The 13,290-nt window shown below is 36.8% G+C and overlaps 1 protein-coding gene across 5 annotated transcripts in view; it reads right to left on the bottom strand.

Moving 5' to 3' along the window:
• RALGAPA1 (Ral GTPase activating protein catalytic subunit alpha 1) overlaps window positions 1–13,290 on the bottom strand; it is a 136,647-nt gene that overhangs the window by 73,997 nt on the left and 49,360 nt on the right. For 4 of the 5 annotated variants that reach the window (XM_059819665.1, XM_059819664.1, XM_059819668.1 and 1 more), the window contains 5 exons: window positions 11,550–11,717; window positions 8,156–8,280; window positions 5,404–5,620; window positions 4,105–4,281; window positions 522–674 (listed from right to left, as the gene is read on the bottom strand). In XM_059819665.1, coding sequence (XP_059675648.1) covers window positions 522–674; window positions 4,105–4,281; window positions 5,404–5,620; window positions 8,156–8,280; window positions 11,550–11,717 — 840 coding nt within the window. Of the gene's footprint in view, window positions 1–521; window positions 675–4,104; window positions 4,282–5,403; window positions 5,621–8,155; window positions 8,281–10,148; window positions 11,718–13,290 lie in introns of all 5 variants that reach the window. The other variant, XM_059819663.1, reaches the window with a different exon arrangement.

Raw genomic sequence — 13,290 nt, 5'->3', positions numbered from 1 at the left:
TCTGAAATATACATCAGACACTCTTCTGTTTCCTTGAGACCAAATACGGGAGAAATGGGAACTTCGTATTTACAAAGTGAATGTATCCTAGAATTCAGTAGCTAAGATAGTTGAAGGAATTATAAATTTGTTTAAATATGAAAGGGAAGAGAATCAAACTTCCAAGAAGAAATTATAACACTACTTCAAATTTATGTCTTATTATTTCTACATCAATAATAAAACAGTCCACGGCAGGGCCACATACTAGATTAAGCTGCCACGACTCTAAGCATCAAAAAGAATAATTACAAATGTGTGGACCATTAATCCACTGCTAGTAATTCCAATAAAATGCAAGATAAAATGCAGAAGGTTTTTGTTTGCTTTTAAAGGAAATCACTGTAACTAAGTATTTTTAAAAGTGCAGATGAAATAGCCTCGTACAGGATTGTTTACAACTAATGTGATACTAGCTACTTCACTATATTGCATTCGAAAGAAAGAAAGAACAGGTTTGTATTTTCTATTCCAGATATTGCCTAGGTCATCTGGCGTCTGTAAAACAGAGTGGTGGAGCTTCTCATCCAGCTGCAGATCCTTCTGCTCAATATGATCTGCATGAAGAGTGGCAGGAGAGGGTGTCTGTGATCGGGATCCAAGAGCAGATTGGATTGGAGAAGCACTTTCAGAGCCTGCAAATGCAATTTTTAACAGTTACCTTAAAAGCCTTTTCTATTTTCTTGAGCTACTGAAATGTTGTCTAAACATAGCATTAAAAGAAAACTGAGCTACTTTTATATATCAAATTGGGCCAAGACAAGATACAAAAACTGTAAGCAGATCTCCCTGTAAATGGTGGTCTGAAAGAAAACACATTGCATGCAGGAAAGCTGAGAGGTAAATTAACAGAGGCCTATTTTAGGTCCAAATAATTTTAAATGTGTTTGTTCTGCAGCACTTTCAGTGTTCTGAACCAGTCGAATTTCTCTCCACATTCCCTCACCTAAATTTCTCTCCAGCAAAGTGTTTAGGCAGAAATTTTCCTCCAACATCTGCTTTTCCAGGTTTATGGATGCATGCAAGTTAATTTACAAAATATAAAAGCTCAAACCAGTAACTGACAATCTTCAATGTTTATCTGCTGATTGGGCTGAGAAAATCCATATGGAGGGAAAGTTCTGTATAGTTAGAGGAATGTTACTTCCTTTAAGACAGGAAAATACAAGTGTTTGAATGGCAGTGCTGCAAAGGCATTTTTCCATGATCAGCACTGAGCAACCTCTCTAAGCAACTATTTGCTCTCTACTGAGAGATCTGTGGAGAGGGAGTAGGTACTTGTATTTTTCTTCTGCACTACCTTAGTTTCACTTCCTGACTTTGCCTAAAGATCCTTATAAAAAGCTGAGTTTGGCCAGAACAGTCAGATGGCAGAAAAAAAGAGAACAGATATACACCACATACTTCCCTATGCATCAGCACATGTTAAAATGGAAGAATTCAAACCTATTTTAACTCTTAGATAAATGTAACTGGGACCCAAAAATATTATCTGTGAAGTTCAGTATTACAGATAAACTGAACTTTAGGGACAGCAATGAAAAAGTGAGTCTTTTAAAACAGTGATTTTCCCAAATTATTGGCTGCGAAGTGTTTTTTCTTGTGAAGAGAACAAATTATTTAAGAACTTGACAGAAAATGTCAGTGTTATCAGAACAGAAATCATGGTAAACAAACTCAATTACATTGTTAAACTGCAAAGGTCTCTATCTGCTTTAAATGGCAAAGGCAATGAAGCTTTTACCGTCAATTTAAATCAACACCTCTATGCAGGAGGGACGGACACTACTGCTTCACACACAGATTACTGTTTCACTCAACAGGTAATGATACTCTCCTCTCACTACTGATCACTTGTTTGCCACATGCTCACAAAGATAATGTAAAATACACACTTAAAAGATGGTAAAACAAACACTTAAAAGAGGTTAAAATACATCTTTTCCTACTTCTCTTCCATTCTGCTCATTAAGTGGGGATGGATGAAAGTAGATCAAGAGTGAGAAAGAGTGGTTGGGGGGTAGAGAGAAAGCTGGGGAGAGGGGGATAGAGAGGGACAGAGAGGGAAGGAGAGGGAGAGAAAGAGCAGGCAGGGGAGGGAGGGAGGGAAAGAGACCTTCATATGATGGAAGAGAATGGCCAGAAATAATTATGGAAAATTTGCTGAACTACTGGATTCTTCTAAGAAGCACTAAAAGATACTCCAGCACACATGGATCCAAATTTGACAGAGAATACCATGGGTGCAACTTGTTCTAGGACTCGTAAACAGCAATCAATAGTAAACTCAATCATTTGCTAAGAATATGAAATAATGCCTATATGCCAAGAAGAAATTTTCCTTACAAAAACCTTCGAAGCAGAACTATTTAGAAACAAATTGTTTTCTGAGCAGTAGAAGCACCAAAAATTCATTTCTTACGAGCGTGTTTTGAGGTTGAGTTTCTGCATGGATTTGCTGAGATCTAGTATAGTGAATTCACGTTGCAGCCTCCCTGTCACGGGACTCTGCATACATGCAATTTTCACTAGATAGCTGCCTGTCTTTCATAAAATTTCAAAGAAAATAATGTCTTTCTGTTTTCTTCTTACATGGCAATTTAGCAGAAATTAGACAATGGGCTCCAACATTGTTGGGGGCGTGGAACAGCCAGACAGAGACGGACAGTGTAATTGCACAAATCTTGCTTCCTCAGGAAACCCAGCTAAATGCATGTGACACACAAGAGCTGCCTCTCTAAAACAGTGGTCCAAACAACAAGAAGAGACAGCCACAGAATCTCTCAATGGACAACTCAGTCATTAACTGCAATCTTATCAATTCAATTATATTGCAAACTTGGACAAAAATACCAAACAGTAATGAAATTATTATCATACAAAAACAAACAAACAGAAGAAGTACAGATTTTCTGTGAGGACTTTCAACAAGCACACAGCAAAGAGAAAAATGAAGAGAACAAAAGTCAAGCTGAACATTGTTGAACAAGCTGAACAACAATGTCCAAGAAAGCTAATACCATGCTTCTTTCAGCAGAAAGGCAATTTTAGAAAGTGAAAATTGTGGCAGGGGAAGTAAAGATGTCTTTCAATATCTCTGAAAATGCAGAGTTTGATTTCTCACAGAGAACAAGACACTGTACGTAGGTTCACAGATAAATAGGTACTTGTTCTCAGGGTTGTAACAGGAATGGTAGTGCATAACTGTTATGGAACAAGGAGTATGAGAATGACTATGTACATCTTTACTTCTCATTTACAAAATCTGGCAAGAGACTGTTCTTCCAAATACTCCTCAGAGAGGGAGATTCTTTCTTTCAGAAAGGAGCCCATTCAATTTGGGTTAACTGCATCACTTGGTGGTTGCTAATCTAATTGTCATTCTCTCTTTCTCAAGAAACAGTTGCAAAGTAAACGGGTGGAGCCTCAAGCTCACCAACTGAGGCTGTGAAACACTGCTTCCTAACAGGCTTACTTTTTCGTGAAAACAACAGGGAAAGTACTAAAAGAAAAAGAACTCTTAATTTACACATATGGAAACTGATCTTACATGGCACAGTAACTAACATTTTGCATATTAAAAGCTCTCAGTTACACAACAGACAATATAGAGAGAGGTTAAGATAGATGTATATAAAAGAATCCCAAGGTACTTCAGTGTGATACACTGGTTTGAAAAAGCACTGCCAAAGCCTTCCAAGGAAAAAACCCTTCCTGAAAATTAGCTATTTCACTACCAGGAATAGAAGGACACTTGTAAGAGATCTAGCATACATTATGTGGTAAGAGTTTTCTCCCTGGTAATACTACAGATTTTCTCATGGAGGGTTTAAAATACATTTAGCACCAAGCCAAGGATCATGTGGGTAACTAAGTCAGACAAAGGTTTTCCACTTATGTTATTTCACACATTATTTTTCAATAGCAATCAAAAATAATTGAAATCCAAGAATCATCTTATATAGAATACAGATTCATTGCAGAAGCTGGAACTTGCATTCTTCAGGACGGGAAGAAAATTTCTGACATAAATGCGTTTTTAAGGTTTTTTTGTAACTACTTTACCGGTAATAGTTGCAGCTTCTGCAGACAATGGTTGCTGATTGAGACTACTTGTTTCCGAATCTATGTGGAGTGTAGTCAGACTGGCCACTTCTTGCTCCTCAGCACTCTGTTGCTGTCCTGAAATTGCATCAACGTCAGTGGAAGCTGGTGTCCCTGCCTCGGTGCCAAAGCTGAAATCTGTATGAGGAAAGCCCTGTATTAACTTACAACCTAAAAGTACCACTAATACAAAAAAAAGCCCAGCACCTCCAAAATCCTCCATGTAAAACTTGTATGTGCACCTCCTATGCTACTAACACACTGTTGCAAAATTTACGTAACATTTAACAGCAGAAAGTAATTGACTATTATGAATATTCTCATTTCTGTCACAAAACTGGCTGTACTTCTGGAGGAGACATTCCTACTGCATGTCCTGTATTCTGCTTAGTTGCTGTAAGTGCACCTACATGAGAATAAAGTAAAAACAATGGAAACATACATTAATGAATTTATTTGCAAAATTTGCAAGCTGGAAGAAATATCCAAGTTGATTGTTAAAGGACTAACTTCAAACTAAAAATACTATAGCAAATTATATTCTAACAAATGGCTTTTTGAACACTAAAAACAAAATGTCATGCTGAAACGTAGGTTTAAATAACGTCACTTAGTTGCATAACATCTACATATCTAAAAATTGTAATTTCTTCAATAAATTCTACCATATAAACATTATTTCTCTCTTTCATAATACATGAAGTCACAATTCCTAGCAACCATAATGACCCCTTTTGTTGAACAAGAGTAGGCATGGATAAATGAAATGAATGAAAGGCATTGTGTTATTAAACAAAGCACACTCATTTTACCATGATATGACACTTAGTATCTTGATTAATTTATATCTACACAAAGACCACTGTAACAATATCAGAAGCCCTTCTTTAAATTTTACCTAAAGGTTTTCAAAAGAATTAAAATAACTTCCAAAATAAGTAATCTTTCATTTTTATATTTTGTGCAAAACAGACGGATACTCTCCAGGGAGAAGACAATACTGCTTTCTAACTTCTGTTCACTGTTGTTCTGCTTTTTGCACAGTAGTATTCCAGTGCTGTTTTGATTAGTATACGATAAACATGATAGCCTCTCTCAAGAACTCTGCTTGCTCCATTAACTTGCTAATGATTTCAATGGGAAAACAAAATAAGCTCTCTTTACAGAAGACTGCTGGCATATAACTGTAAAAAAAAAAGAAAAGAGAAATTTGCAAGCAAGCAATCAAAAATACTACTACTTTTGGAAAAATATACTTGCTTTCAAATTTGCGGCCATCATACTGGAACGCGCTGAAAGAGTCAGAGTGGCTATCTGAACTGATGAGGTCACTGCTGCCCGCACTGGCGGGTGATGTCCATTCAGAAGGCACACCTGGGTCATCTATAGGACGCATTTGGTTCTGTTTGTTCAATATATCAGGAAGGTCTTTAGGAACTTCCAAGCTGCCAGGACTGCTTCCTCTTCTTGTCACATTCTAAACATTGAAGAGACATAAATTATCTTACAATCTTGGATGGCTTATTTATATAAAATGCAAAAAGCAATCCCACATTTGCAAATGTCAGAATGTAACAAATAGTTCATAAATACCTAAATCAGAAATTGTTACCATACAACATACATAGCCAAGACTTTCCAAAACCTCCGACAGGCAGCAGTAACTGAAGAACCCATGCAGTCACAGAATTTCATAAACACAAATTTTATTTGCACGATGAATTTTTGGGCACATACCTTAAAAGGCTAGGATTCAGACTAGCATGTGCTACACACGTATTAGGTAAGACTTGAGAAAGAAAAACAGTAAAAAAAGTATATTATCTCCAGATTATGTCCAAATTGCTAAAGAAAACTTGTTAAACTTGGTTCCAGACACAAGTAGGAAAAAATGTCAAGGAATTTCATGTTTTCTGGCCTACAGGCTACCATGCTATAAGCAAAAACATAATGTACACCACAAGCAAATAAATTTACTAACTCATGCATTCATTTTCTTATGATTAACCCAAACCCTTGGTATTGACTTGGACACCAAAGACAGCATAGAGCAGAAATAAGGCATACAGATTTGCTCATGTAAAAATAAGGTGGTGTTCCACCTGGAGTCTTTCTTTAAGCCTTTTTTTTCACAAACAGGTCTGTTTGCTTGAGAGGGATGAGAGATAAAAGTAGAAAAGCCATTTTATGAAACGGCTTGAAAGCTTTATGCATTACGAGACAGAAGATGACTCTTACACTAGTCCCTGTCACTTCTCTATTCTTTTACTACCCTACTACTAATTAGAGATTTACTCAGACTGACAATGATACAAGGTTTTAGCATTCAACATATAAAATAACCTAAAACTAATCTTAGTAAGTTGGTACTCTGTTTTAAGAAGGCATATCTATTTTTGTGTGCTAGATTACAAAATCAGTGGCAGTTTCAAAATATTTATTCAGACTTATTTTGGCTGTTTTTTGCTACCTAAGGAAAGTAGCAATTCTCTTGTCTGAACTACTAATAATCAATGTAGGATGGGGCCAGTCTTTTTTCAGTGGTGCCCAGTGACAGGACGAGACGTAACGGGCACAAACTTGGTCATAGCAAGTTCCATCTAAACATGAGGAGGAACTTCTTTACTGTGAGGGTGGCAGAGCACTGGAACAAGCTGCCCAGAGATGTTGTGCAGTATCCTTCCCTGGAGATATTCAAAGCTCTCCTGGCCGCATTCCTGTGCAATCTGCTCTAGGTGAACCTGCTCTGGCAGGAGGGCTGGACTAGATGATCTCCAGGTCCCTTCCAACCCCTATCATTCTGTGATTCTGTAATATTCTTGCCCATCTATGTGAAAACAAATAGTAGTCACTGTCTTTCTCTCTTCTTCTGTGGCCAGCTGTGATGATGTGTTTTATTAATTTGCAGACTAAGTCAACTTTTTTTTTTAATAGCCTTCGAGTTAGCATTTTCATCTTGTAACTCAAGACTTACTAACACGAACACTTTGCACGGACAATCAAGTTTCATAAGTATGACTTCAATACAAAAGAGAAAAAAGCATACATTTGGACAAACTCTATAGGTCCTCTCTTGCCATTTATAACAGATAATGATAAATAAACAATTTTTTCTAAACACTTTGAAGAATCTTCTTCTGGCCCTTATTAGCAACAACTAAACTACCTGTTAACAACTTTCTACAGGAGCATGTCTTAAAATGACCTTCTTAAAAAAAAAAAACTTAAAAAATTCTAAGCAGAAAAAAGAACTGAACAGCTTTGAAACTCTACATTTAAATTGTTACCCAATCTGTTCTTCATCTGCAACTTTATTTTCTTAATATCTCCCCTTTCATTGCTAGTTAATAAAACACCTATCTCTTCAAATCAGTTGTCTCTTTCTGTAAGCATTCAACAGTAACCAGAAATTCTTGACTTAAAATTGATTAAAATTTCTCATTATGAATGACATTCCAAACAACATGACACTTCTGGAAAAGTGTAGGAAGAACACATATGAAAAGTTTGTTCAATTAGCAGAGAACTACTTACAAGAAATTATTCAACATTTGTAAGTGAAATAAAAAAAATAAGAAAAAACATATACTGCTGTAGTTTTGTAGTCTGTTGCACTGACTAAACCTGTAGAGAGAACAGTACCATACTACAGCATGGTACCTAACTAAACAGAGGACTGCAAATTTACATATGAACTATTATTCTGAAAGTGTCTGTGTACAAAGATCTTTTCATGTGCAAATAAGGCCATTTAATTCAATGAGACTATTCATCTGACAGTTACTTCTGCACTGCTTCTACAGTGAAGATTTAATAGATATGAAAACACAAATGGCATAAAATGGTATGAATCTATGTCAAAGGCAAGGAATAATTAAGTGATATTCTTAATTCTTTCTGATTCATAAAATCCAGAGAAATATGTTTTAGTGAACTGATTTGTAACGTCACTGACGAGTTCATGCATGTATGCAGACTTACATATTGAAATGTAGGAAGTTTAAAGGCTTACCAGTGCACTACCACTGCGGAGTCTTTCAGCTATAAATTCATCCATGAGGTCAGGAACATTTGTATTGCTACTGCCAATATCACTATCAATAGCGTGCAGCTTTTGACTCATGTCCTCTCTATTAGCTAAAAGCAAATGAACAACTGTATATAGTAAAGAACACATCAAGACATTTTCAAAACAAAAGGTAAAACATGAAAAAAAAACCCCTGCTAATTAACAGAAGTTAAAAAAATCAAAATTGCCAAACATGCGTTTTAAGAATTTCCCTCTTTTAAAGCAGATTCTCCTTTAAGAATTAGTACGGCTTCTTCTTCCCACTAAGCAGGGGTTAGTCGATTTCCAGTACCACCTTTAAGAGCAAGAAGCTTATAAGGGAAGCACTACTCAAAGTTGTTAATGCTTGCTTTAAGAATACAGCATATATTCTTCCTCCATATCACAAAAAAAAAGTAATAAATCCTAAAAATTTTGTATGATTCCTACAGGCTCCTGCTTCATTGCATTCCTACTGAAGAGCAATGTAGTGGAAAAAGTATGTAATATGTACTAATGACAAATGTCATTGTGGCACCGTATACAGTTAGTATAAATAGTGCAAAGAAAATCTGTCATAACATTACATGCTAGTACATGGAATGAAAATTCAAACTCACTCATTTATCAGTGTTGTATTTTTGCTATAACTATACTGTTCATATTTAACTGTGGCTGTTACACCTGACTTAATGATCTTTGCCTTTAAAGTCTTCAAGTTAATCCAGTTCAAGTTTTCTCTATAAGAATTTTTCCCTTAGTGTCATCTCTCATGAGACCACAGTGTAGTTTATTCTAATATTGAAGCTCTGTTAAATGTTACAGATTTCAAATAAAATGTGCTTCTGAAATTAGTGCTTTCTAGATATCTCTTCTTCAGAAGTCTAGATTTTGCAGAGAAGCAAATCGCTTTTTTGAGACCCATGACAGTCACACTCTCGTGGTGCTATGCTTACAGGCTGCCCTCAGGTGGCATTAACATCTCGATGCAGGATGCATTACAGAATCCTGTTAATCATGCCAGCATAACAATGGGAAAAAAGAAAACCTACATTACTGCTGAAAGTTAATTTATTGTTCATTTAAGGTTATTTAAGATGTGAGCTAAGACATGAGAGCAACAGCCTTGTTTTTTGATCAGTCCACAGAGGTCTCATAGTTAGCAGGAGAAGGACTATCATGAGACCTTCATGAACATCCACAATTCCAAGAAAAAAGAAAGCAATGAAAGATGTTGCCAAGATGTAACTGCATCCATTTTGATGAACGAATACAGAAAGGCCTATAGCATGTTTTGAAAAAGACTCAAACAAAACCTTATGATTAGACTCACAGAGAACTGGCGTAATGAAATCATTCCAGTAATAGATTTCTGTTTAAGACTATTTTTGAAAAGTTATCTAAACTGACCTCCAAATGTAAATTTGCGGGGCTTTTTTGTTTTGGAGGAGGAAAAGGAGGAAGAGGAGGAAGAAGAAAACACACTAAATGAACCAGAAATACAATTAGTTCAACCTAGCTGGTCGAGAGCCAGGTCCTTCTGACAAACAAACTACACTCAGAGTGGAACAGCACATTCCGACAAAAGATGCGTATGCCAATTACTTCAGTAGGCTGAATTTTAAGGCTCTGCATGGTAGATGAAAATTCAAAACTCTCAAGGCTTAATCCTTTATTAGGTCATTTACTGTCTCTTCCTCTTCCCTAACCTGATGGTCTTCAGCAGCAAAGAGGTTCAACTAAATATCTTGAAAAGGGAAATTAGTAATTTAAAGTATATAAAAGTAACTTATGCTGGGAGAAAAATCAGCTGGCCGTAGGCGCATGCATAACCAAATAGGGAAAGCAGTGATCATCCCAAAGCCTTTTGATTGCTTATCAGAGCTTGCTTCAGTTGCATTAAGCCAAACTGGTGCTGCCTTTCTCCTTTTGCGCTCTGCACACTGTTAGTGCTCACCTGCAGCTTTCCTTCCAAAATAGCCCATTACATGACTGTACAGATCCCTCAGTGGAGCCTCTGCTGGCATTCTGTTCTGCCTCTGTGGGGAAACATTTGCCTTCGGCTTCGAAAGAGCATGTACAACAGTTTTATAAACACCACCCAGGGAGCCCTGCTGTTGTGCTGACTCCTGACCTGCTGCTCTAAAGGCACTACGATTATGGAACTGATTAACTGCAATACCTTCTTTTTGCAACATGGCTGCTTGAGTTTCTGTAGATTCCTTAATTTGCTTGCTGCCAGCTGAAGCAGCATTGATTGCATCTAGAGGTCTATAGATTCCAGGTCTAACCAGCTCTGTGACAGCTGATGAGCTGGTGCTTGCACTGGTACTGCTGTTGCTGCTACCACTACCGCTACTACTGAAGCCACTGAGTTTACGAAGTCTTGCTTTCCAAGCAGCCTCTTTGCTCTCAAGAGGATTGTAAAATTGAACAGATTCTGTAGATGGCCTAAAAGTAACATGAACACTATTTCTTTTTTTAGTCGTTATTTTCATGATTTTGGCCCTATGAGTTACGGTTTCAGACAGACTCCTTTTAGTTGGTGATGATTTGCTTGTGCCTGTGATGTGAGGCATTTGAGGGTTAACTTGTGCTTTAGGAAGAATTTTCTTTGCATGCATAACACGTGAGTTGGTTACTTTTTCATTAAACTGGGCACTTTTATGCTTCTCAGCTACTGCTGCTTGCACAGCTAAATCTACATCAGCTTCAGTGGCTGCTTGCCTGTACAGATATCTCTTCCCTTCTTTGCTGTTAGGACTACTTGACCCATGATCAAACGTGCTTTCATACTGTTTATCGATATTTAACTGTCTGGCTTTATCAAGCGCTTGATTTCTTGTAAAAACGTCTACTTGAGTAGGTGCAATATTGCTTATAAAGCCACTTTGGTTTTGTTCTAGGTGCAGCTCTCTGTTATCGGCTCTTTCTGCAACAGTGATGCTATTCGTGCATTGACCGGTCTGGTATCTATTTTCTAATCCATCCAGTGGTAATCTATCATTCCTATTTACTGATGTATCAACTTCGTGAGCAGAAGCCTCACATTTATCTATCTCAAAGTTACCGCAAAGTTCTTCTTTTTCTTTAAGATATTCTCTCAGAGAGGAAAGGAGATCATCTTCACCTTCAAGGTCAACATACTGGCTTTGTTCAAAGGCTGTGTTTGCAAATTCTACCGGCCCTATTAAATGACAAAGATGGTCATAAATACTATCCCCAACTTCCAAGGAGGACTCTCTGCTATTTGTATCAGTGATATGGCTTTCAGTGGATCTATGCATTGAAGAGGTCTCAGTGGAACTCTGTAAGCTTGGAGCATGATGGGATGAACTGTCAATGACAGGAACTGCACCTTTGGCTCGTTCAACTGCGAATGGTTCCAGGATGTCAGAGGTGCTGCTGCTTCGTGGCAGTGGCTGTTCCTCATTTAATGCACCAAAAACTTCACTGGGAGCATCTTCACTCTGTGAAAAATGTCTGACTCGAGGTGGACGTGGAAGAATTTGAGCATCATCAATGTCTGTAGGAAAAAAGTATATGTAACATGCACTAAAATTTACATACAGAGACAATATTTATTTACTACTACATCCTAATTACGTGACTTTAAAAGCCAGGAAAGTCCAGAGCCTTGTTTTCTTAAGTACAACAAAAATGTTTTTTCCAGTACTAGAGTGTTAAAAACACACACACATAATATCCAGTACAGAATGTAATATAAATGAGTTAGACCATCAGAACACAGTTTTAAATGTTAACATGCATGAGAACAAACAGTGAGACCATGGAACGTTTGGAAATACAGTTAAAGCTAGGGCTGTGCCAATAAGTTCAATAATTCAACCAATATTATTCCAGCTAGCTTGTTCAGGAAATGGTTACCTGGAATACAAATTAGCATAACAGTAGTACCCTTCATGGAATTTATATCTTCAGAAAAATGCACAACTCCAAAGAGAACAAGTAAGTTTTCTGGAAAATTAGAATTGTTTATTGAAGTGGCAAACTATGACTTTTTTCATAACTTGTGTGAACATATATAAATTACTGAAATATCAGAAAGAATATTATCATCCAATTATGAGTATTATGGCATATGCAATATAGTGTATACCTAAAGACTAAAGCTTTTAAATGACAGGGAAAAGCTGGCCCTATACAGAAAAGATGATAAAGATATACCTTTTTTCCCTAGAAGGATGTTTTGTCTCTCGTCTTCAGAATGCAAAACTAAATACTAAATGGAAGCTTACCTCCCCCTCTTCTTCCTGTTTTACTCAAGCAAATGTGACATTTATGAGAATTACCAAATTAAGGACTCCGTTACTGAAAAACATCCTGCAGCCTCACAACAGTTAACATTAGAGTAAACCCACTTTTGTTTATGAAAACACCGGAACATTTGTTATGACCATGTAAATCAGTGATTCCTTGTCTCCGTTGACTGCTAATATGTTAGCATCAGTAGAAATCACAGTTAACTGTAATGAAAGCTGCAGTTCCAACATGGATCACCTAGGAATTGTACAGAAGTATCTTCAGCCCACTTTACATCATCCATCAAAATAAAGAACCTTCACACTCCTCTTCAGATTTCCTCATATGTTACAGGAACACTACATACTCTCAAATCACTGGTGCAGGCAAGACTAATTCAACTAATTGCAAGAATTCAAGCTAATCCTTGCAGTCTTTTTATGGCATAGGCACTTAACAGTAAGGTAAAAACAGCGTTCTCATTTTCTGTTGGTTTCTTTTTGATAGAATCCCATATTCCCCAGATTTATTTTTTACTGCCTACCACTTAAAAAGTTGTAGATAGACATTTAAAGTCAGGAATAACAACGAAGAGCTTAAATGAATACCAACAAGAGTTACTTGCCACAATAAACAGACTTACCTTGTTCTATCTAGAGGGTCTATCTTCAGGACTGCAATGGTGAATTTACTTAAAATCAGCACAAAATTTAAGCCCCCTTCCCTCCCCTAAATCTGGTATGTTACTGCCAAAATAAATATTTCAAATTATTACTTCATGGGTTTCTATACCTATTTCAGTAATATTTAATAATGATAATCTGAAGTCACCTTAA

Source organism: Gavia stellata, chromosome 7, assembly GCF_030936135.1.
Source record: "Gavia stellata isolate bGavSte3 chromosome 7, bGavSte3.hap2, whole genome shotgun sequence".
Lineage (NCBI taxonomy): Eukaryota > Metazoa > Chordata > Aves > Gaviiformes > Gaviidae > Gavia > Gavia stellata.
Note: the sequence above shows the minus strand (reverse complement) of the source record. Positions and strands in the feature narration are given on the sequence as shown.